The 25,726-nt window shown below is 44.8% G+C and overlaps 1 protein-coding gene and 1 non-coding gene across 2 annotated transcripts in view; both read right to left on the reverse strand.

Moving 5' to 3' along the window:
• LOC138971341 (phosphatidylinositol 4-phosphate 3-kinase C2 domain-containing subunit alpha-like) overlaps window positions 1–25,726 on the reverse strand; it is a 57,777-nt gene that overhangs the window by 10,123 nt on the left and 21,928 nt on the right. The window contains exons 16-25 of the mRNA XM_070344064.1: window positions 24,796–24,876; window positions 23,538–23,732; window positions 21,658–21,751; window positions 8,928–9,022; window positions 7,845–8,022; window positions 6,353–6,460; window positions 4,978–5,070; window positions 2,760–2,889; window positions 1,256–1,392; window positions 220–389 (exon numbers count right to left, since the gene is read on the reverse strand). Of these exons, the coding sequence (XP_070200165.1) occupies window positions 220–389; window positions 1,256–1,392; window positions 2,760–2,889; window positions 4,978–5,070; window positions 6,353–6,460; window positions 7,845–8,022; window positions 8,928–9,022; window positions 21,658–21,751; window positions 23,538–23,732; window positions 24,796–24,876 (1,281 nt within the window). The remainder of the gene's footprint in view (window positions 1–219; window positions 390–1,255; window positions 1,393–2,759; window positions 2,890–4,977; window positions 5,071–6,352; window positions 6,461–7,844; window positions 8,023–8,927; window positions 9,023–21,657; window positions 21,752–23,537; window positions 23,733–24,795; window positions 24,877–25,726) is intronic.
• On the reverse strand, window positions 3,275–3,391 carry LOC138972084 (U5 spliceosomal RNA). The gene has a single exon (XR_011457456.1). It is a non-coding gene; the product is annotated as a U5 spliceosomal RNA (small nuclear RNA).

Consider the following 25,726-nt stretch of genomic DNA (forward strand, 5'->3'; position numbering starts at 1 on the left):
GGTCATTTTTGGTTTGTCCTACGCCCATAACCGTATCTCATACGTGGGATTTGTGTCAACAACATTTCAGGACATTTCTGAAAACTAAATGGGAGGTAACCACTGTCCAAGTACTTGTAGGGGTTCTAAACACATTTCTTTCCCATAGACCGTTCGGATAATGCTGTTATACTGTGGCAGTGAAGGGGTTAAAAAGCAAGACAAAGCAAGACACTGTACCTTTTGATGTTGCCAAACATCTGCGCATCTCCCAGAAACTTGGAGAAGTCGATGTGAAACATGTGACCTGACTGTTTGAGCATGATGTTGTCATTGTGACGATCGCCGATCCCCAGCACGTAGGTCGCAACGCAGTAACCAGCACACGAGAACATGAAGTTCTCCACAGCCTGTGAAAAGAGAAAAAAAGGTGAGGTTGGTGTCAAGAATCTGTAAATGTGTTACGGACTATATTGTCGCATGTCACGCGTGGATGGATAGCAGGCTAATCACGGCTTCGCAGGAAAAGTCATGTGACGTGACAGAGCCCAGCTGAGAGAGCATTCTTTGATGAGCGAACAACAAGAGAGGTCGTTCCGCTAAAGGATAGCCAGACGTGGCTATAATGTAAAATAGCCGGTAGTGGTCTAGGCTTGCTCTTGATACAGACAAGCAATACACAAGGTGGAAGGATAGCCTGTGTATTTACCGTGCTGAAGAATCACCCTTTTATCTGTGAAGCACAGAAAAAGGTATGTATACGTTGGTTGCATAAATGATGTAAACTGAATTTTGAGCGGTGACAGGGCAGATATAAAAGGCAATAACTACAAGTTAGGTGGTGCGTGAGTAATGTCGGGCAGAGCGGTGAGAGAGAGGGGATTTATGTGGCCAGAATTGTTTCCATAAGTTGTATCAGGTTTAGTCGAGTTATAGACGAAAATCTTGTGCGAGTGAAGTTATCGCGTGCAACCAATGAATACTGTGAAGCATGATGGGTATGTTCGTGTTTCTATAACCCACCGAACAGCGGCCAACTGAATACAAATCCAGCGCGCTACCGACTGAGCTACATCCCCACCAGCAATGATATTGATTGTTGATAAATGTCTCAGTGGAAGGATGACCTTATCCCAGGTAACCACTTGGTCTGATCAAATACACTTCACGGGAAGGACTGTGCCTTTACCAGGTAAGCACAGGTGAGATAGTTTTCCATTGTAATGTTGTTTTAAAAGTTGTTGCTTCTGTTAGTGTGAATGATATTTTGACCAACTTTGTTGTACTCCAGCTCAGTGGGGTTGTGTCTCTGGAGCCACTCCTTGATGGTTCGATCCTTGAAGGATCCTGTCACGCCGCTCGACACCTGGATTTTGCGTAACGTCTCAGACTCTGTGATCAGCTCTACCACACCTTGGGAAAATAAAAATAAAAACATTTTTTTAAAAACATTAAAAAACATTTTTTAAATTAAAAACATGTATACTCTATAAACATTACTTTGAAAACTAGAATAAGAAACTTACCAAAAATTACCCTAGGGTGCACAAACAGACCAACAGAAACCATCACAACAACAAATCTTATTTGAATTTTATGCTCAGACCTGTTTACCCCCATAAGTGTTTTGGAGTAATGCTCAGCCCCAAAAATAGTAATCCTGGCACAAAAATAGTAATCATCCAGCATTCGTCGCCAATTACAACGCACATGACAACTGTGTCTGCGAAACGCAATCATGCACATATATCCATCACTAGATGAATACCCGCTTCGCCGGGTACGGCTTCGCTGGGAAGAAGTCGAGCCGAATACCCGGCTGCGCCGGGGACCCGGCTTTGAAGCCGGCGCACCGCACGAAGGAAGGGAGATAAACGCGCAAAACACTGGAGAAGAGTAATACCCGGCTTTGCCGGGACAGTGACCTTCTAAAAATAGTATAACGGGAATATGGATTGACGCCACACGAAGGAAGGGAGATAAACGCTGAAAACACTGGAGAAGATAAGGAAGGGTTACTGGGAATGGATCCAGAGAAAAACCAAAATCGGTTCAGCGCTGCGTGCTGAGATCACGTGTTGAAATATCTCATCAACCAGGTTGTGTCCGGGGTCTACCTGAATATGGGCACCAAATTTGAAACAGATCCATCGAGAACCTTGGGCGTGCATCGCGGACACACACACACAGACACAAGTCGTATATATATATAGATTCACAAACAAAACACATCAGTCAGTTTTTGTAGTCATCATAATTTCAAAGAAGATCACATCAAAAGCACATGCATCACTGATTCTTTTTCTTTTGCTCGTAGTAGGCCTTTTTCAGTGTGTCAAGCGTTTCTCTACTGTACTTGCGCTTGCCGAATGAGTGAGGGCGAGACTTCACCACTAGAAGGCTCTCCAGCGTCTCATCAGACCGACATGATCTCTGGTCAGTCCTGTGCTTTTTCACCCCATTTTGCCATTGAAAAAAACAATGCCAAACATGTGAATTAATAAACAATAATTTTTTTTTTTTCTACATTTTTATCATTTATGAAAATCATACTCTTGACACGGATAGCGGAATGGCGTATTTTTTGCAAAAAATCGTGATAAATTACGCCAAAATCGTAAGGGTAAACAGGTCTGTATGCTCCAAAAAAGTAAATCCAGCTTGGAAACCGGTCATGCAACACCAGATAAAGAATAAGGTTTAAGGAGATTTTTGGTTTTAAATAGCAAGCACTGAACACAGACCAGGAAATACAAATCTGACATTGTTTTGTGACCAACCTCTCTTGGGTCCAGTGGCTAAACAGGAGAATGTGAGCATCTTGAGGTCAAGACCCTCCTGTAGCCACAGCATGTCCATGATGCGGATCACCTGTAGGGTCAGCATGTCTTGCCTTAGGTCATCTCCCACCTGTAAGTATGGCATAGATTTTATTAAGGTCATTGTCTTCATCACTTTAATGTTAAACAAGGAGACACAAAAGAAAAAATCAAAAAACAAGAACTGTTACTGTATTTTTGGGACAAAGCTTATTAGGTGCTTACTTGTAAAAAGCGCAACCTCCTACTTTTAAAGTTAAAATGAGACAAATCCACACTATAGGCACTTTCAGTGTATTTGCTGCAAGTCAAAGGAACTATACACAGTGGAAACATGTTTGATGCAGGATGTGCATTTTGAACATTTTGATTTAGCATGACGTGAAACACACAGAATTGCTTTCCAGCATGTTCTGGCAGGATTTAATTATTAAGCAGAGAACAGAGAGAAAAGAAATTGACTTCATTTGTTTGTTACCCTACAGAGTAGGGCATGAAAAATTGTCTATAGACTCATTAAATTGTTCCTCTCCACGGAAATCTTTAGTAAAAGGCGAAAGATTTTCTCGTTAGCTGAAGAGAAACCAGAGTACAGATCCAGGGAGAAAAAAAATCCCCAACTCAAAGTAAAGCTCCAAAATTCAATGGTATATTTTTTTCATATGAATAAATTCAAGTTTATTACTAAACCCTACAATACAAGGGTACAAAATTCAGGCACACACTGGAAAATATATCTTGGAATATTCTTGTGAAAATCAATCACGTTTTTCTCAATTAAAATGTTGAAACAGAGTAAATTTATTATAATAATGAAGGCAGTCCCCAAAACTGTTAGAGTGACTTCCCTTGTAAAGGCAAAATAGTTCCAAGAGTTGTCCCTTGATTATTAAAAAGAAAAAGTTATCTCCCATGTCATGAACAGAAACAACACAAATTTGGTTTTTTTAGATGTATGACACACATATATCTATGTGTGTGTGTGTGTGTGGGATGGGGGGGTTGTACAATAACCACAAAATTAAAAACTGAATGTTGCTTTGAAGCTTAAATTTTTATTTTTTTTAAAAAGCATGCATGTGTGGATGGGACTTGCATTTGTGCGTAAGAGTAAGACACAACGAGGAGGCACAATTTTAAGCATAAAAGTCTTCATTATAATCTTTTTATATTTAGTCAAGTTTTGACTAAATATTTTAACATCGAGGGGGAATCGAAACGAGGGTCGTGGTGTATGTGCGTGTGTGTGTGTGTGTGTGTGTGTGTGTGTGTGTGTGTGTGTGTGTGTGTGTGTGTGTGTGTGTGTGTGTGTGTGTGTAGAGCGATTCAGACTAAACTACTGGACCGATCTTTATGAAATTTGACATGAGAGTTCCTGGGTATGAAATCCCCGAACGTTTTTTTCATTTTTTTGATAAATGTCTTTGATGACGTCATATCCGGCTTTTCGTGAAAGTTGAGGCGGCACTGTCACGCCCTCATTTTTCAACCAAATTGGTTGAAATTTTGGTCAAGTAATCTTCGACGAAGCCCGGACTTCGGTATTGCATTTCAGCTTGGTGGCTTAAAAATTAATTAATGACTTTGGTCATTAAAAATCTGAAAATTGTAAAAAAAAAAAAATGTATAAAACGATCCAAATTTACGTTTATCTTATTCTCAATTATTTGCTGATTCCAAAAACATATAAATATGTTATATTCGGATTAACAACAAGCTCTGAAAATTAAATATATAAACATTATTATCAAAATTAAATTGTCGAAATCAATTTAAAAACACTTTCATCTTATTCCTTGTCGGTTCCTGATTCCAAAAACATATAGATATGATATGTTTGGATTAAAAACACGCTCAGAAAGTTAAAACGAAGAGAGGTACAGAAAAGTGTGCTATCCTTCTCAGCGCAACTACTAAACCGCTCTTCTTGTCAATTTCACTGCCTTTGCCATGAGCATGAGCGGTGGACTGACGATGCTACGAGTACATACGGTCTTGCTGAAAAATTGCATTGCGTTCAGTTTCATTCTGTGAGTTCGACAGCTACTTGACTAAATGTTGTATTTTCGCCTTACGCGACTTGTTTTTTAAATAATAACATTGAGTTTCTTCTGCTGAAAAAACCCACACACCAGGAAACAGGGTTGTGAGGCAAGAAAGATTGAGCAGCTAATAATACCTTGTACATGACATAAAGCGGGTCTGCCTTGGGGTTGGAATTCTTGAACACCAGTTTCAACGGGAATGCATTTGAGGCGAAATATGAACATGACTGAAACAGAGCAAAAAAGGCATTCATACAGCTGGAGAAAAACAACATGAGAAGCATTCACATCTTCTTCTTCTTCTTCTTCTGCGTTCGTGGGCTGAAACTCCCATGTACACTCGTGTTTTTTGCACGCGTGGAATTTTATGTGTATGACCGGTTTTTAACCCCGCCATTTAGGCAGCCATACGCCGTTTTCGGAGAAAGAAGCATTCACATGATTATAAATGCTAAGGGAAAGCTGCTGAAACAATAAATCAGATTGAATTATCCATTGCTTTCTGTTGTTCCATCCAAAAACTACCCATATATGAAGAAGAAAAAAAAGCAAAGCATTCACAATTCTAAATTATATCTGATTGCAGGTAACTTTATTTTCAGAGAGGCAGATATCCTGTCTCTTTGAATGGAAGTTTTTGTGTGGCAAGGGACACAACTCTTTCAGACTTCAGTGTTTAAGGCCCCTGAGGTCCTGTTCACTGTTTCAATAGTGATGCACACATTAAACTAAAAGATCATATTGCACATGGGGGGTTAAGAGAAATCTATATCTTTATTACAAATATGAAGTATGGCTCATATTTTGCCGGTACATTTTGCCGGTGTGCGTTCACAACTGTATTTTGTCGCTGGTGCAAACCATTTTTAAATGTTTGAAAAATGTTGATTTATTTTGTATGCATTCCTTCCAATACAAACTGCACCTTATAAAAGATGCCCCTTTTATTATGAATTAAAAGCAAAAGTTTTACTGAGCAATACCAGCATTTATGCACCAGTATGATCAAACCAAAAAATAATTTCCAATTTGCTTTCTGTGGCATGCACTTCACTTCACTAAAGATTCAACCAGAAATTTGTATTACTGTATGAATTACCCTCAAAGGTAAGTGTCTATGCAATCAAACGGAAGCAAGCAACATTTTCTCCTGGCATATACATTACACATGTACCTGTTCATACTTTATCGATAAAGATGTGTACATTTCCGTACCTCTAAGGGGCAAATTACACCTGCGCAGTCGCCACTACACTACATGCTGCGATAGGGATTATCACGAGTACTTGGCCTGTTTTCTTTTCACAATGTGTAGCGGGCTGGGAAAAAAAAAGAATTACCTCAATAATTTGCAGTGCGTCGTCTGTGCCGCTGACTCTTTGCAGGTATAATTTGCCCCTCTTATCAACTATCCTAAAACAGTTTTAGCAATAGCGAGCACTAAACCTAACATTGTATGTAATGCAGAACACTGCTCCCAATTTTTTCCAACCATCATACCCTTCTTACCTTCATATCTAAACCTGTGACCTCCAGACTCGGGTTGTACGGCAGCAGTAGTCTCCCTTTCTGTTCCACATACTCATAGATGCTTTGCAGGTCCCTCTTCAGTGTGGCCTGGGAAAATACAATACAATTCAATATAACACAATACAATACAATACAATACAATACAATACAACACAACACACCACAATACAACTTTATCATCCTGCATGTGGTTCACAAAAATGTTTTTCCTTAGGCTTGTTATACGCAAGATAACACAGTAAGTAGAATCATATGTGACCCTCCACCACGAAATGAGTCGCATGTCACCTCCTGCTCTAGGCTTAATATAAGTCCGGGGAGTGTCTGGTAACAGTGTGAGGGTCACCTTAGTCGCAGGCTTATAACTCAAAGTTTTCGCTCTTTTCTAAAACGGGTTTCACCACTGGATAGAGCATAAAAAACTCTTTAGGAAAATGTAAAAATATGAAAATCATGCAAAGGTGACATGCGACTCATTCCGTGGTGGAGGGTCACATATTACGTTAAATAAATAAGTAATGACAAAAACAAACAAAAATCCAGCTTAGTACTGCCACACCTTCACTCCACACAGTGTATCCCTAACTTACCGACTTTCACTAATAATTCTTTGACATCATACCCACTTTCACTAATAATTCTTTGACATCATACCCACTTTCACTAATAATTCTTTGACATCATACCCACTTTCACTAATAATTCTTTGACATCATCCTCTCCAACAGACACACAAACTACTGTGAAAAATGCACTCACTCTTGTGTTAATTCTTTCTTTCTTTATTTGGTGTTTAACGTCGTTTTCAACCATTCAAGGTTATATCGCGACGGGGAAAGGGGGGAGATGGGATAGGGGAAAGGGGGGAGATGGGATAGAGCCACTTGTTAATTGTTCCTTGTTCACAAAAGCACTAATCAAAAAATTGCTCCAGGGGCTTGGAACGTAGTACAATATATGACCTTACCGGGAGAATGCAAGTTTCCAGTACAAAGGACTTAACATTTTTTACATACTGCTTGACTAAAATCTTTACAAACATTGACTATATTCTATACAAGAAACACTTAACAAGGGTAAAAGGAGAAACAGAACCGTTAGTCGCCTCTTACGACATGCTGGGTAGCATCGGGTAAATTCTTTCTCGTCCCAACCAATATGGGACTCCCCCTAACCCGCGGGGGGTCTCTGGTGTTAAGACAAAAAAACAAACATCATAAATGGGGAAACAAAACCTGCATCAACAGGGATGAGATGTTTACTTTTGCCTTGCCTTGCCTTGCCTTGTTTATAAGGTTTGTAATGCTTCTTGTACAAAATCATATCACTACCTTGAATATTACACCTTTGTTTATCTAGCTTTTTTTCCCCTTTACACACCCACACCCACTTATACCCAGACACACATCCACACAAACACACGCACAAACACACATGTTCTCTTACACACAAACAAACAACTTCCCCTGACCTCTTTGTCTTTGGCAACCTTGACCTTCTCAGCAACAGAGGTCACGATCTTGACCAACTCCTCCTGTTTGCGGAACTCTTGGTACAGCGTATCGCCGGCCACGTTGGCCAGTGCAGCGAACATCAGCTCGTAGCGACGCTTGTAGCTTGCCTCTTGACCGGCCACCCCCTTCAGCAACCTGAACAGTATCCATGGTGATATCAGAACTCCATTTTTTGTAAGCTACGGTACGGCAAGCAGACCTGGGAACCCCCTGTTTTGCACTTGAAGTATTCACACACAAACTTGGTGTACTTTTAGACATATATGAGCGTACTCCACACATCATTTGAAGATCCATGATTCAAACATGCTTCCGTCGCACCGTTAAGGAAGTTCACCAATACATTTAAAACAAATGCTTCTTTTAATGTTTGCTGACCAAAAAAATTTAATCATGTGTCAAAATACTGGATCGGCTTCGGGAAGCGCTTGTGAAGAAAAGTAGTCCAGGAATTTTTCTCGTCGTACTTTTTTCCCCACTGATCATATTCTGGACAATCATGCGTACAAAATACTGTGAAATCGTATAGGTTCCCAGGTCTGGGCAAGGTATGGTAAAGTAAGCAATAAGTGCATTTACCAATACTTTCCAGTATCTAGTGTAAAAAAAAAAAATTGTAAATATTGTCAAACCTGCTGATGTAATTAGTGTTTGACAGATTTGTTTATAGAAATAAAGTGAAATTTTTCTGTGTTGAACTTGATTTTGTTGTTTGCCCTGACAGATCAAGTACCTTGTACAGAAATACTGGCTGTGAAAATGGGCAGCACAATCACTTGGAAAGGTAAATGCAGGTACGGTAAGGTGCGTATTAAACTGGACTTTTGACTGCATAAACATTTTCTAACAGATTGAATTAAACAAGATAAATCAGAAAAACCTGTCCTAGGAACAAGGTGCTATCAGAATTACACAATAAAAAAAATGTGTTTACACAAAGAACTTTATTGAAAATAAAATACAACCAATGTTACTCTCTGAGCTCTGGTGTCATAATACAAATTTGCATACATTGCAAAATGTCTTCCTCAAGAACATACCAGAAGAACTGATGAGCAAAGCGAATACTTTTGCAGGAGGTTTCAAGGAGTAGACAGGCTAGTGGTGAGTTGTGGTAGCTCTCAAATTTCAGGGCCTGAAATTAAAAATTTTAGTAATAAATTTTCATTTGATTAATATACTTACCCAACTCACATATAGCAATTAACTCTAGTTCAGTGCTGGTAACGCTGTACGCATCCCCTTGGTAACAAGGGAAGCCCCTCTAAAAAAAGAGTGACCAATACCCATAAGGCCATATTAATACATACTTCCGACTTCCGTATGCGCGCGCATACGCCGCCATATGCATCATTCCAAACGAAGCCCAACTCACTCCCCTTTTTTAGAAATCCACCCCCCACAGCGGGGAGGCGGGAGGGAATAAACGATGTGAGTTGGGTAAGTATATTAATCAAATGAAAATTTATTACTAAAATTTTTAATTAAATTACATATCTTACCCAACTCACATATAGCAGATTGCTACTATAGGTGGAGGGCACTTAACCCAATCAGGAATTGAGAATCTGTCCTGCCGCTAACAGAGCAGGTAACCCAGAAACACATCCTATCTCAATGCATAGGCATCTCTGAGATAAACACCAATGAAAAACCTTTCAATAAAGCCAGCAAGCCGACTCAAGAACTCAGTTCTGCCAGGAGACCAAATTGAAGAACAGCTAGAGTGGAAGCCCAATCTCTTGCCCCGTGAGGCCTAGCTGTAGTAAAGGGCAAAACTGCCCTGACATCCCCTGCCTGACTCTGCCACCATACATAAACTTGTCTAACTATGGTGGAGACCCAATTGGCTAACACTACTCTCGAGATGTCTTTAAAGCGCACCATAACGAGTGAGATAAAAAGAAGTTCCTGAGATTCCGATCTAGTGTGCAGAGTCCTTAACGGAAAACTGTGGAGGGCTATAACCGTACAAAAATGTACATCAGAATCTCCAAGAGCCATAAAAATGCTCAAGAAAGGAATATAGAGTCCGTGCTGTTCGAAGGGGGAGGACTGACTGACTGCCCCCCCCCCCCCCCCCCCTGTCTACTGCCACCACTTGAAGGCAAACCTGAACACTGTGGCAGTCCATCTAGGCAAGGTTGACCTCAACAAGTCATTACCCCTACCAAAGTTGAAAGACATTCTTTCTTCCTTTATATAAATTAATCAGTGTTTAACGTCGTATATAACCGTTCAAGGTTAAAGGGCGACGAAGCAGAAAGATAAGAACAAGAGCCCCTAGATTTAATGATCTCAAGCAAACCGTGCAAGTCAGAAAAAATCTTCAAAACTCGAACAGACCAAAAGGCTAAATATGGCTCTAGGGGAGCCAAAATAGTGATTAAGATTAGAACGGTGAATCAAAGTTGGTAACTCCAGATTCCGCTTATATGCCAGAAAACCCAAAAGAAACCTAAGTGCCATAGAACAGTCTTTCTCCGAAAATCTGTCTCTAGCAAAATTAGCAGAAAAAACACTTACTCCCACTTCTCACAGAAGCTACCCGAGTAAGCATGGCCGATTTCCGTGTTGATCAGCAAGGCTAGTTAAGTAAAAGAGTCAAAGAATCCAATCACAAAAACCCTAAAACTAGGAGCAAAGTCCAAGAAAGGACTGAAGATCAGCTTTCAGCAAGCCTAAAGTAGGCCCTCTTAAACTTGCTGGTTATAAAGCCACCAAGAGAAAAATTAGCACCGAGCTGTCTCAGTAAAACTGATATCACATAATGTCTTAAACAAAGACGTGGGAGAAAAAGAACGGAAAGCCAAAATAGGTGGCTCGCCACCTTCATTGTACCGAGAGAAGAGGAGTTCTATCCGTTAAAACATAAGCCATCTGTTCCAAGCCAGACAACAAGACAAGTACCAGTCCAGAGTTGACGGGCAGAAGAGCCCGAGCAACTCAAAAATATCCTACAGTAGACACCCGTGAGAAACGAGTGTGAGCAAAACCGGAGCCCTCTTGCCAGCCTAACGAGGTCTAGCAACCCAAAAAGAACGGGCCCAAATTGTGCGACCGGCAGGCCGCTCAAAGTAAAACAAGAGTAAAAAATTTCCATGCCCGGCAGTCGGGCGACGAAGATAAGCAAAAGGCGATAGTACCAAAAGGCAAAAACTCATTATTAGAAATTTCTCCCATTCCCCCGAAGGAACAAAAACACGTGGTCAAAGAGAGTCTGCTCCAAGTGGCCATTTGGCCGACAGACTTAGAGAGTCCGCCCAGTCATAGAGACTCTCATGAAGGTACTTCGCTGCTAAAAAGATCTCGTGATGGTAAAACCACCAAAACCTCTCATGTTCCGTGAGGAAGCGATAGGGAGTGAGAGACCCCCTTTTCTTGATGAGAAAAGCCCCCTGTGGAGTTGTCTGCTTGAAACAACACATGTTCCAACCCTTTGTTCTATTGCTTAACGCCCAAGAGACCACAAAGGGTCCTATCAAAGCTGAGAAGCCTTAGACATCTAATGTGTTCCAGCCCTGCACTCCCAGTTACACCTGGAGTAAAGGACTTCTATCAAGGGCCGCTTGCACAATCTCCACGAGATCCAAAAACGGCTCAACAAACGTATGCCTTAGAAAAAAGATCAGAACCCTGAAGCTCTGAAATACCAAACGAACCATGAAAGAGAACCAAAAGGGAGGCACCCGTGTCTCCCCCCACAAAGAAGGAAACCTAATCCCCCCCAGCCGCTGTGTTAAACACAAAGGCGAAAGAAGAGTGATGCCGAGAACTAACTTCCAGTTGACATAACTGCCACAAGTGTGAAAGAAAGCGAGCTTTTGTGTGCCTACCAACACCCACCGCTAACTTGCCTCAGGGGGAAGAAAGGTGGATATTTGACACAGAACCCTGCCACGAACGCGAGGGTAAGGAGACAAAAGATAAAGTCGAGAACGGCGAGCCTGAAGCCTAAATTTGAAAACAATAAAAAGCCAAGGCCTGCCGTGCGCTTTCCTTCTGCAGTGAGCTTTTAAGATAGAGAAGAATCCCTGTGCGTAGAAGCGAACTCACAAAGAGGAACCTTCAAGAAAAGAAGAGATTAAAGTCTCGCCAAAAGAACAAACCTTTTTGAAAGAGACCTACACCCAGGCTAAAAGCAAAGCTACATCCTTCGTATCCGCGTCCTGACGCAACACAAAAATATCCAGATAGGACGTAACCGCGCACGAGAGAGCGCAGAAACAAGATTTGTTAAAAAGCGGTAAATGTAAAGGAGTGCGGCCATAATGAAACATAGCCAGGAGATCCTTGTTCTGACAGAGAGACAGTCACTCCTTGCTATTAACATCCAGACGGATGTTCGCCAATTCCGGGGAACCCGGTGGCGGTTCCGTAGAAAAAGCAAACGAATAAACTACGTTCTTAAGCTTGGAGTAAACCGAAGCCTACGGATAGCGATCAGCGCGTGACGCGCTGCTTGAGCAGATGACGCAAGCTAAAGCCCCGCCGCCGCAGGAGCTAAGCCGAGCGTTGCCCACAAAGGAAGTGGTAACAAAGGAGCCTCGATTGTGAAAAAACAAATTTCACAAGCCCAAACGACCCCAACAGAGAATCCAAGAAAATAACGTTCTAAGATTCCCTTAAAAAGCTCAGGTCATCTGAAAATGCGCAAAACGCGGCAAAGCTGAAGTAAGAGCATCCCCCTGAGATGCCAACAAAGGCAGAGATGGGGCAAAAGCATCGATTGAGTTCGCAAATTGATCCTAAGAAGGAGCAAGACACGCCAAAAAAGATGGAGGAGAAAAGGCAGATGACAATGCTACCGCTAACCCTACAGGGAAAAAGCGCGTAGTAACCTCTGCCATCCATGTAAACAAAGATGGCAGCTTCGCTGAAAGTCAACAAAGAGGCGTCTCCATCTGCCCCAGAAGTTTAGTCTTCCCAATCCTCATCATCCTGTACAGTGGTATTCTAACCATCTACAAAAGGATGAGAGCCGGAACCAATCCCGAAAAAGCAACACTTGCCAAAAGGGAAAGGTTTGGAACAAATTTCCCAAAAGCCGGAACTCCGAAAGGATATTCCATCCACCTGCCTCATACCAGCTGAAAGCCTGGAAAAGGAAGTGGATTTAGCCTGAGTAACAGCAGAGGAACCGCAACAACGGAACCGAAAGCCGAAGACTGATGAGCGCCAACTACCAACACCACAGTGTTAACGGCAGAAGGCTAAACCATCCTGAAACCGGAAGCCACAGCCGCAAAAGCGTTAGCAAAATCGGCCACGGATTGGCAAAAATCAGAACCAACCGGATGCCTAAACATGCACCAGAAGATCCTATTGTACCTTGAAGCCGCTTAAGCCCCCAGTGCCACTGCACTTGACAGCCTAAACGGCAATTTGAATTCAGTGCAACCACCTCTGCGGAAGCACCGTCTTCTGAACAGCCGACTGGCACTCCCGTGCCCTCCGGAAGCTGACCCCCTGCTTGACTCCCATAGTCAAACAAAGAGCCAGCTATACTGTTCTCTTCCTGCCCCCCGGGCGGAAGCGGAAGACGCACACCCTTACCACATTCTAAAGAAGCGGGTGGTTGCGCAAATCTTCCGTTCGCTCTCCAAGGTTCCTAACCGCCACCGACCTGCTGCCAATGCAGTCAGAGCCAGCCTCAGCTTCGGAACTTTCACCCACAAAGCCAGAGCCCGGAGTTACTTTCTCTTGGAGACGCTCTACCCTTTCCCCGGAGAACCCGGGTACTTGGGTAGAAAACATACCTTTAAACTGGTGTGAACCACCGGGAACCGGAACACAGGCCACAAGCGAAGGCGTGGTCCCATCATCCCATACCGCATGAACATCGGCCTGAGACACAGTAGCAGACGGCTCAGGCGAACGTTGGCAAGAGACGAAACCCCCGTCACACCGGAAGCGAACGCATCTCCGCCCGCGTGGAAGCGATCTCCCCCGCCAAGGAAGAAACCTGTGAACTTAAAGAGAGCAACAATGTCGCCACGTCCGCAGACGCACGACCGGGAAACACATAAACCAAGGAAGCCTAAGCGGGCTTATCCACAGGAGAAACCTTGTCTAAAGGTTTAGCCGTCAAAAACGGAGTAGAAGGCATGACGACCAAAACATCGATATTTTTGCAAAGACAGTACATGAACCGAAACACAAGCCTGTCCGGAAGCCTTTGCTTTCCCAGGTGTTTACTTTGTCGGCGGAGAAACAGCAGTTACTCGTATAGACAACTGCCGCTTCTTGGCGTTAACCGCCATGACCAAAAACAACTCACGAAAAATTTTGTAAACAAGAAAATTTCACAAGTTCAATTTAAGGTCAAAAACGCCCACAAACACAAGCAAAAAACAGAAAGATCTCACCTCAACATGAAGAGACGATAAGACAAGCAAGAAGATACCAAGAGGTAAGTGACCAAGTCCGTAGACGAAGTGACAGATGGCTGAACACAGCCAGAGCGTACAAAAACACGACCAGTCCCACTGCTCGCTGAGTATGGAATGATGCATATGGCGGCGTATGCGCGCGCATACGGAAGTCGGAAGTATGTATTAATATGGCCTTATGGGTATTGGTCACTCTTTTTTTAGAGGGGCTTCCCTTGTTACCAAGGGGATGCGTACAGCGTTACCAGCACTGAACTAGAGTTAATTGCTATATGTGAGTTGGGTAAGATATGTAATTTAATGAGTAATAACATCATTAAATAGTACATGATAGATATGCTATTCCCCCCTTTTTCCTCTATATTTCCAAGAAAAAGTTTTGGGCTGCCAAAAAAAACCCACTAGGGTCCCTACAACTGAAGGGTTTTTGCGTTTTTGTCAGTCAAAATAGTTAACCCAAAGTAAAAATAAACGAAGCTGTTGGACATCAAAAACATACCTTTATTCCCCCCTCTGCTTCTTTACCTCTGTAAATTTGTAGGGGTAGTTATTTTTCGATAATGACCCAGCAACCAAACAAATAACGACCCAGCAACAGCCTGAATCCTCGATAGTGCAATGGGTTGAGAAGCTGTTCTGTATCGGTACTACTTTTTGCGACTGAAAAGTTCCGAACGCTCTAATGTACGAAGTATACATCTCTGGAGCAAACAATACAAACATACCGCATTTGAATTAACAACTACAGGCCTGAACACATGAATCTCCATATAAAATCCATGAGTTCGGTTGTTTTCTGAATCTAGATCAGACGTTCATCACAAGCAATTTCCCAAGGCAAGTAACTCATACTTTGTCTAGCGACAAGAGTAGTTCCCCTTCTTTTCACTCAGTTTCTTCGACAACAGACTGCAATCCGACGGTCAGTTTTCAACAATATTTCATTTAATAAACAGATCACACGCAACCAAATGCACACATCTCATCAATTTAAACAACATAAAGCGGTTTCATACACTATTTTCCCCAGAAAACTGAACTTCATACAGTTTTTAACGTTGGAACACGGGTGCAAAAGTTCGTCTGCTAGTCCCATTTGACGAAAGAACATTATCCTAACCGATACCAAAACATATACAGAACACACAATATCTGCCTTTGCCGCCACAGCAGAATAACAGCATATCTGTGTACTTGATTTTAGTCCAAAATAGGAAAACTGACAAGAAGTGTTAACAGAATGGAATGATTTGCACGGAACTATACAACCGCGCATTAATCGATCGCCTGCGCAGGTTGACTGGTTGAGTGAATAGGATTCGATCAAACTTTCGCAAAAAAACTCCTCTTTTCTTTGAATAACTGAAGAAAGGAGGAATAAAGAGGTTACACACCTCGTCTCAGTGATTATAAAAAATAATGGTCTCAGTTCGCGGTCATGAAAAAGCTCGCTAAAGCTCGCATTTTTCATGATCCGCTAACTTCGACCATTATTTTTAATAATCACTGAGACTCGGCATGTAACCTCTACATATACACCCCAATGGATTTGCATGAATCTTTAGAAAGTATCTTGGGGTTTTGTACTTTATGGAAAATCGTAATTAAAAATTTTAGTAATAAATTTTCATTTGATTAATATACTTACCCAACTCACATATAGCAATTAACCCATAGTTCAGTGCTGATATCGCTGTACGCGTCCCCTTAGCAACAAGGAAGACGCCTCTAAAAAAGAGTGACCGAGACCCGTAAGGGTATCCAAGTCAGCCCGTAAGGGAGGCTGCCTTCCATATGCGCGCGCATATGCCGCCATCTTGTCATTCTACACGAAGCCCAACTCACTACTTTTTTAGACCCCCATACCCCCCACAGCGGGGAGGCGGGAGGGAATAAACGATGTGAGTTGGGTAAGTATATTAATCAAATGAAAATTTATTACTAAAATTTTTAATTAAATTACATATCTTACCCAACTCACATATAGCAGATTGCTACTATAGGAGGAGGGTACTTACCAACTTAAGACCGCAGGACCTGCCCTGCAGCCACGAGAGCCGGCAAAGCCGCACTGCCATCTTGCCGCCTTGCAGCAATGTCTCTCAAATAAAAATTGATGAACACGTCCTCAGATTTCCAATAAGCCGCCGCCAGGACCTCTGATAGGCGCCCTGAGCGAAGCACGGCCACAGAAGACGCCCAAGCCCTCGCTTCGTGCGTCCTGGCTGACGTAAGAGGAAGCACCGCCCTGACCTCGCCAGACTGGCGTTGCCACCATCCATACGCTTGCTTAATGGTCAGTGAAACCCATTTAGTCAAGGTGACCTTCGAGATATCCTTCGCTCGCACAGTGTTGAGGGATATAAACAGTAATTTCTGAGTTTCCGAGCGAATCGGCGAAGACCTAGACAGGTAGCTGCTTAGCGCCCTGACAGGACAATTTGACAGATCGGGGTCTCCAGGAGCGAGTATATCGCTCAAGGGTGGAATACGAATGCAAGGCGAAGCCTGACCGGGCTTTTGATTTTTAGCGAGAAAATTAGACGTAAATCTCAAAGAGTAGGAGCCATCCCTCTCCAGGGAAATATCTTTAGCGAGACCAGAAAGTGCGTGCACCTCGCTACCCCTCCTAGCCGTGGCCAGCAAGACCAAAAACAGAGTTTTTCTCGTCAAATTAGGTAAACTAGCCAACCGGAGAGGCTCAAAGTCCTCCGATGCAAGGAAACGGAGAACCACAAACAGATCCCAGGCAGGGAGCTGTGATCTTGAGAGAGCTGCGTCAAGGGCAGCTCCCTTAAGCACGCTTGAAATGACACCGTCAAGATTGATCTTGCGACCGAGCTGTCTAAGAGTGGAAGAAATCGCAGACCTTCTAACTCGCAGTGAAGAAGGAGAGACCCCCCTACTAGCCAACCAAGAGAGGTGGTTGGCTACCTCCATGGACCTTGGGGAAAGATGTTGAACCTTATTCTCAGAGCACCACTTGGCCCATGCAGCCCAATGAGAAGAGTAAACGGAGCTAGTTGAGTCTCTGTGTGCTTTCTGTACCAGTTTCAAAGTTGTGGCCGAGGCCCCGGCACGACGCAGAGCGATTCTGACAGAATCCAGCCGTGAAGCTGCAACGCTTGCGGATTCTCGTGCGGGACCCCTGACCTGGGCTGTAACAGGTCGCCCCTTCGAACGCCTAGAGGAATGGGTGGGCGCACTGCCAGCCGCAGAAGGTCCGGATACCAGTGCTGGCTGGGCCAAAGAGGAGCAACCAGCACCAGCGCTGGCTTTTCCAGATCCACTTTTCTTACTACCTTCCCTAGCAGGCAAAACGGAGGAAAAGCGTAAGCCTGCAGATTTGACCAATCCAGATCCAACGCGTTCACCGCCCACGCCAGAGGGTCCGGGAACGGTGAGACGAAAAGGGGAAGCCTGGTGGAGAATCTCGTTGCAAACAGATCTATGCAAGGCTTGTATACTTGAACCCAAAGGCGGTCCAACGCCTGGTGGGAGAGGGTCCATTCTGAGTGCAGAACCTTGTCCCCCCGACTGAGGGCATCCGCCAAAACATTGAGCGTGCCCTTCAGGTACTTCGCTGAGAGAAGTATGTTGTGCGAGCTGCACCAAACCAACAGACGGCAAGCGCTCTCCGACAGCTTCTGCGAGCGTGTGCCCCCCTGCCGATTTATGTAAGCGGCCACAGTCGTATTGTCCGTGTGGACTTGAACATGACTGCCCCCCAGAAGCGGCAGGAAAGCCTGTAAACCCAGAGACACAGCCTCCAGCTCCAGCACGTTTATGTGCTGAGGAGCTAGGGAGAGATCCCACAGACCTGAGGCTGTCTGATCGGCCAGATGAGCACCCCAGCCTGTCATGGATGCATCTGTAACAAGAATGTTCTCCGGCGCCGGAGGAACGATCGGAACACCCTGAGAGACCCAGGGGAGCAGCCAAACACTTGTAGTGTTGCTGAACCAACTCCCCAGTCCTATGCGAACATTCCAGCCCTGAGAGGCTTGGTCCCACTGCCTCCTCAAAGCCGCCTGAAACGGCCTCTTGTGGACCCTGCCTAGAGGCACAAGGGGAGCCATCGATTCCATCTGCCCCAGTAGGGAGGACAACTCCCGGGCCGTGGACACACTCTTTCCTTTCAACGAGCGAACCAAGTTCTGAAGCTTGTCCACCCTCTTTTGAGAGGGACGGACTAACCACTCCACCGTATCGAAATCCATGCCCAGGTAAGTGAAGCGTTGGGATGGTTCTAACTCTGATTTCCCTAGATTGACTGTAAAGCCCAGCTGAGCCGCCAGGTCGAGAACCCTCGCAGTCTGAGTTCTGCACATATACTGGTCCTGATGCAGATTCAACCAATCGTCTAAATACGCCCGTAGACGTACCCCCTCTTGTCTGACAAGGGAGCAAAGCTGGCGAACGACCAGCGTGAAGATCCAGGGGGCCAGGGAAAGCCCGAAGGGGAGTGCCCGAAATTGAAACACTTTCTCGCCCCACAGAAAGCGCAGCCATTTCCTGTCTTGAACATGCATGAGCACATGGAAATATGCGTCGGTGAGATCCACCGACGTGGCCCAATCTCCCGGACGCAGAGCTTCCCTTACAGAGAGAGGAGTCTCCATGACAAACTTGACTACCCGTAGGTATTTGTTCAGGGTGGACAGGTCCAAAACAGGCCTCCATGCCCCTGAGGCTTTGGGCACCACGAACAGCCTGCCGTAAAAGCCGAGGGACTCTCGATCTCGAACTTCCTCTATCGCACCCTTCAGGAGTAGGGAAGCCACCTCCGCATGAACGGCTGACTTGGCTTCCGGGTCCACGGGATATCTGAAAGGCGGAGGTATCCTGGACAGAGGTGCCTTCCCCTCTGCCCAGAGGAGACGGAATCCCGAACGCACTATTCCCAAAATCCACCGGCTGGACACCAGGCGTGTCCAGGCGGCCAAGGCCCTGGAGGGGCCACCCGCCGCCACCACGGCGGGGGTTACTGGGAATAGTGGCTCGGGAGACCCTCATTGGGGGTGAGGCTTGTGCCCCGACCCCCGAGAACCCCCAAAGGAGCCTCTCTTCGGGTAAGGCGCGCCTCGCCCCCTACCCCGAAAAGAGGTGGACTGATTTTGCATCTTGCCCCCCCCAGACGAAGAAGGCTGAGCCTTACTCTGGGAGGTAGGCTTGCTCTGAACCTTCTGAAAGCCGTGGTGAGCAATCCTTGCAATAGCCAGATCCCTAGCGTCCTGGGTTTCCTTCTGCAAAGCGTCCAAAGAGGAAGTACCCAGCAGCGACCCTTCCGTAAACGGGGATACCTTAAGTCTGTCAATGGTACCCCTGTCTCGGATCTTTGAACCCGCCAAAAAGGCAGTTCTGCGGGAATGTACAGCATGCCCGTAAAGCCTGGCTGCCAAGCTCAATTGTTCCTGAGAGACCTTGGCAAGCGTCGCCAACAGAGTTGTCACATCCTCCTGGGAGGCGTCGTAACGGAACTCAAACGGGTCTAACGATGAAGCGATAGACCTAGACAAAGAGCGTTGGAGAGAACTAGAGACGGAACCCAACTCGAGCAGAGATCTACCCGTCTCCTCCAAAGCCTGAAGAGCAGACTCCGTGTAAGGGACTGATCTATCCCTGGCATACCCGTCCTCCCGCAGAGAAAGCAGTTCCGGAGTCACCGGTAGAACTGATCTCGGCAAAGCGAAAGAGTCAAGTAGAGCGACGGGACGAACCGACAGTTTAGAGCTCTTTGAGAGCGCAGAACAAGGAACGTGTTGACCCGCTTTAGCCAACCAGGGGCCCACCACCTCCGGCGCCTCCCCATGCTGTGACAACAGCGGAAAGGCATCGGACATAGCTCGACCTTTCGCAAAAACCTTCGACATCTCGACCGCCACAGAGGGGGACTCCCGGAATCGGAACGAACTTTTCGGTTCCTTAGCACTCCTGAAATCCCCTAAGGCAGAAGGAGGATGGACAAACTGAGATTTGTTCACCGCCACCTCCTCCTCGAGATATTTCGAAGCCACTCCAGCCGCCAGAGCCACCGCATCTGGCAGCTGCCGTGGCAAAAAGAATCCAGCACCTTCAGCCTGAGAGGCGGCACCGTCATCCAGGTAGCCGTCGTGCCCTTCCGTGCACTCCGGAGACTGGTCCCCGTACTGACTAACAGAGTCAAGTCCAGAGCCAGCCATACTACCACCAACTTCCTGCCCCCTGGGCGGAAGCAGATGCCCTTCAACCTGACTACGGCCAGGAAGAATAGGAACATCTGTTCGCTTGTCAGGGCTCTTCGCACCCACTGACACCCCGACTAAGCGGTGGATATCAGCCGATGTTTCAGAACTTTCACCTGGGATGAGACCCGAGGCTACTCCCTCAAGACAACGCTCACGTGGAGTGCACATACCTTGTGAAGAAGAACGGACACCGGCCGGAGACCCCACGGGAGCCTGAGAGATCCCATCCTGAGACGCATGCACGTCCGCCCTCGTAACAGTAGCAGAGGGAGGCAAACGCACACTGGCCAGCGACGACGTACCACCGACCCCTGCCGGCAGCGCACGTATCTCCGCCTTAGTTGACGAAACTTCAGCCGCTAAGGCCGAAACCTGAGAGCTTAATGTCAAAAGCAAAGAAGCAAAATCCGCAGATGCAAGCCCAGAACCTACAGGCGAGACATCCCCTACAACATGCTTAACCCCGAGCAAGGGCTTCTCCGTAGGTTTAGCAGACGAACCGGAAACTCCGGGCACGCCAACAACAACATCACTACATTTTTTGGATTCTGAACCCGAAAGAGACACGGGCGTATCGCCGTGCGTTTTAGAACTTCTAGAACTTCTAGAGCTTTTCTTAACAGGAGAGGGCGAAGCAGCTACATGTTTAGATGTTGACCTCTTCCCGTCCGCATTGTCGGCCATGATGAAAACAACTCACAAAAAAATTTGGAAAAAATTTTGAAAGTCCGAAAACAAGCCAACAATGCCGCCAAAATTCAGGTAAAAAAATGGAAAGATCTCACCTCAACAGCAAATGCGAAGTCCGGTGACAAGAAGACACCAAGGGGAACACAAACCAGGTCTGGAAGACCAAGCAAGTAGGCTGAAAACACAGCCGGAGCGTACCAAACACGACCAGCTCCACTGATCGCTGAGAGTAGAATGACAAGATGGCGGCATATGCGCGCGCATATGGAAGGCAGCCTCCCTTACGGGCTGACTTGGATACCCTTACGGGTCTCGGTCACTCTTTTTTAGAGGCGTCTTCCTTGTTGCTAAGGGGACGCGTACAGCGATATCAGCACTGAACTATGGGTTAATTGCTATATGTGAGTTGGGTAAGATATGTAATTTAATTGTGCTTACAAATCCTTGGCTGCTATACTAACCTGAATAAGCTGAGGCAGAAAGTGTGACAGGTCATCTGAAGGGATGCGTGCCAAGCTTTCTGCTGCAAACTTCCGCACACCAAGATCGGGATACCTTCACACAAATTCACACTTGGTTTGTGCATGTGATATATCAAGTTCCAATGCTAACAATGTTACAAATGCCACCAAACAACAAGCATGTACACAGACACAAGCAAGCCAGCCCCTTATTTCCTCCTGTCGCCAAGTTGCTGCCCTTTGCATGTTGAATACTGCCTACAGCAAGCGAGCTGAGAAACTGCAGTTACCGGGAAGGTAATCCTGAATTGTTACGTCACACAGAACTCTCACCTAAAATGGCACAATCAACAGTCTTCACTAGGCGAACGACAAGAAGAAGAAGAACAGTCTTCACGATAAACAAGGCTGTGTTGTCCATTACACATCCCAGCATGATCCGACTCACTCTTCTCGGACTCGCTCTTAATATAAAGACAGCATATCCCCCAGAGGATTCATCTCAAAACTAAGACAACGCACATCAATAGCAGTAATGGGTCATATCTAGATTTTCCCCAATGTGACCTCTGTCGTCACACTGAATGAATCTCAACATTTTCACTCCTATCTCAGTATGTGACGTCACTTCCACACAGGGCTATCTATATTTGGAGCAGGCCCAGTAATGTCCCTTTCATCCTCAAGTTTCTCCAGCTGCTTGCAACCATACTTATTGTGATAACAAGAACTTAAAGGCTTGCATGGATGGGGTGGAAAGACCATTCTTACTTGTAATAAAAACAAGAAGGGCAAAGCCCATACGACTCACATGCTTGACCTTGACCTTTACATGACCTTGACCTTCAGGGTCAAGGTCAAATAACTAAACCTAGCAATGACATCATACACTAAGAACTGCTTTACACATTTTTCCTACCAAAATACATGTGACCTTGACCCAAGGTCAAGGTCATCCAAGGTCATGCAACACAAAGCTGTTAATTCAAGACATAGGAAGTACAATGGTGCTTATTGGCTCTTTCTACCATGAGATATGGTCACTTTTAGTGGTTCACTACCTTATTTTGGTCACATTTCATAAGGGTCAAAGTGACCTTGACCTTGATCATATGTGACCAAATGTGTCTCATGATGAAAGCATAACATGTGCCCCACATAATTTTTAAGTTTGAAACAGTTATCTTCCATAGTTCAGGGTCAAGGTCACTTCAAAATATGTATACAATCCAACTTTGAAGAGCTCCTGTGACCTTGACCTTGAAGCAAGGTAAACCAAACTGGTATCAAAAGATGGGGCTTACTTTGCCCTATATATCATATATAGGTGAGGTATTCAATCTCAAAAACTTCAGAGAAAATGGGAAAAATGTGAAAAATAGCTGTTTTTTAGACAACATTTATGGCCCCTGCGACCTTGACCTTGAAGCAAGGTCAAGATGCTATGTATGTTTTTTGGGGCCTTGTCATCATACACCATCTTGCCAAATTTGGTACTGATAGACTGAATAGTGTCCAAGAAATATCCAACGTTAAAGTTTTCCGGACGGACGGACGTCCGACTCGGGTGAGTACATAGACTCACTTTTGCTTCGCATGTGAGTAAAAAAAAACCAAGCAGTTCAGCTAACACGATAAAAAAAATGTACTGAAAGGTTCATGGGACAGGACTTACAAGCACAGTAGTGCCTGCAATAAAAGGACACCTTTAGGGCCAGCCAAAACTGTCCCTACACTGCAGGACACATCCTGTGGTCCCTCTGTCAATTATCTCTAACAAAATCTACCTGTCAAGACAGGCCACCTGCAATGTGGGGACACTTTTAGCCGGTCCTAAGGGTGTCCTTTCATCCCAGGTACCACTGTAGCACCATACTCACTGTGGTAGCAAGAGCTCGAAGGCTTGCGTGGGGTGGAGGGGCGGCCACATGTCCAGCAGCGCTCGGAGGTCGGTCAGACTGGCCCAGTCCCAGCCGTGCGGTCCCTTGGCCTGCAGGATGCGAGGCAGTGCTGTGGGTTTGCTGTACAGGTAGTGACGATATTTCCACACTGTCTCCATCTCCTCTGCCGTCAGTCTGAGTATGACAGAAATATCTTTTGGTGAAAAATGTTTAGTCATTAGATTACATGTCTTTAGGTGCAAGGTAAATAACAGGTTCCACACTGTCTCCATCTCCTCTGCCGTCAGTCTTAATATGACACAAATATCTGTTGGTGAAAAATGATATGTCTTTAGGTGTAAGGTAAGTAACAGGTTCCACACTGTCTCAATCTTCTCTGCCGTCAGTCTGAGTATGACACAAATATCTTTTGTTGAAAGATGATATGTCTTTGGGTCCAAGGTAAATAATATGTAGTGACGATAGTTCCCCACTGTCTTCGTCTCCTGTGTCGTCAGTCTGAGTATGACAAAAATATCTTTTGGTGAACATTTCTAAGTCAGCAGATTATGTATGTCTTTAAGTGTAAGGTTAATAACAGGTAGTGGGCATAGTTCTACACTGTCTCCATCTCCTCTACCGTCAGTCTGAGTATGACAGAAATATCTTTTGGTGAAAATGTGTAAGTCAGCAGATCACATTTGTTTGTCTTTAAGTGCAAGGTAAATAACAGGTATAAGTGACAATAGTTACACCGTGACTGTCTTCCTCTCCTCTGCCGTCAGTCTGGGTATGACACAAATATCTTTTGGTGAAAACTTTTTAGTAAGCAGATATTGTCTAGTGCAAAGGAAATACAGTGGTACCTGCGATGAAGGGACCTTGGGACCAACCAAGAGTGTCCCTACATTCCAGGTGGCCTTTCATGACAGGTATACTTTGGTAGAGATAATATAAAAAGGGACAAGAGGTGTCCTTTTAAGGGAGGTGTCCTCTCATGGGAGGGTCCACACATCGCAGGTACTGCTGTACAGTCCAATCTGTCTATAACTACCACACAATGGACCAACAGAAGTGGTAATATTTTTAACTTTGCAATGCCATCGGATGTGAATTTCAGAGCTATACTCTTGTAATTGTTTCTGCAAAGTTAAAAACAAACAAACAGACAAAAGAACTAGAATAAAAAGCTGTCTGGATCTGTGATTCGCTCAAAGCATGGTTAATTCTGCTTTACATCCACAAAGATTTTCCTTACGAAGCGATGTAGTCTTTCTCCAAGATGTTGTTCACAATGCGCTGTAACTCTGGAACCAGACCCTCAAATGACTTGCCAGGCCTGAAAAAAAAAGACACAGACTCATAACAGCATACAAGTTCATCTTTCTTTCTTTCTTTATTTGGTGTTTAACGTCGTTTTCTACCACGAAGGTTATATCGCGACGGGGAAAAGGGGGAGATGGGATAGAGCCACTTGTCAATTGTTTCTTGTTCACAAAAGCACTAATCAAAAATTTGCTCCAGGGGCTTGCAACGTAGTACAACGCATTACCTTACCGGGAGAATGCAAGTTTCCAGTACAAAGGACTTAACATTTCTTACATACTGCTTGACTAAAATCTTTACAAAAATTGACTATATTCTATACAAGAAACACTTAACAAGGGTAAAAAGAGAAACAGAATCCGTTAGTCGCCTCTCACGACATGCTGGGGAGCATCGGGTAAATTCTTCCCCCTAACCCGCGGGCGGTACAAGTTCATCTTCCTAGCAGCATCACTGAACTAATATTCTGCTGTATATACATATATAAGTTCTTACTGCCACTGTCCTTGTTCACTTAATGAATACAGTGGAACCTTCTTTTGAGACCCCTGAATTTAAGACTCCTTCCTTTTTAAGACCTTGTTTTCTCAGACTTTCTGTTCTTATAACCTCTGTAAAAGTACCCTCATTTTAATTTTAGGTTCTCTCCTTTTTAAGACCCGATTTGGGCGGGAATGTAGCTCAGTCAGTAGCGCGCTGGATTTGTATCCAGTTGGCCGCTGTCAGCGTGAGTTCGTCACAACATTCGGCGAGAGATTTATTTCTCAGAGTCAACTTTGTGTGCAGACTCTCCTTGGTGTCCGAACACCCCCGTGTGTACACGCAAGCACAAGACCAAGTGCGCACGAAAAAGATCCTGTAAT

This window comes from Littorina saxatilis, linkage group LG7, assembly GCF_037325665.1.
Source record: "Littorina saxatilis isolate snail1 linkage group LG7, US_GU_Lsax_2.0, whole genome shotgun sequence".
NCBI classification, from domain to species: domain Eukaryota; kingdom Metazoa; phylum Mollusca; class Gastropoda; order Littorinimorpha; family Littorinidae; genus Littorina; species Littorina saxatilis.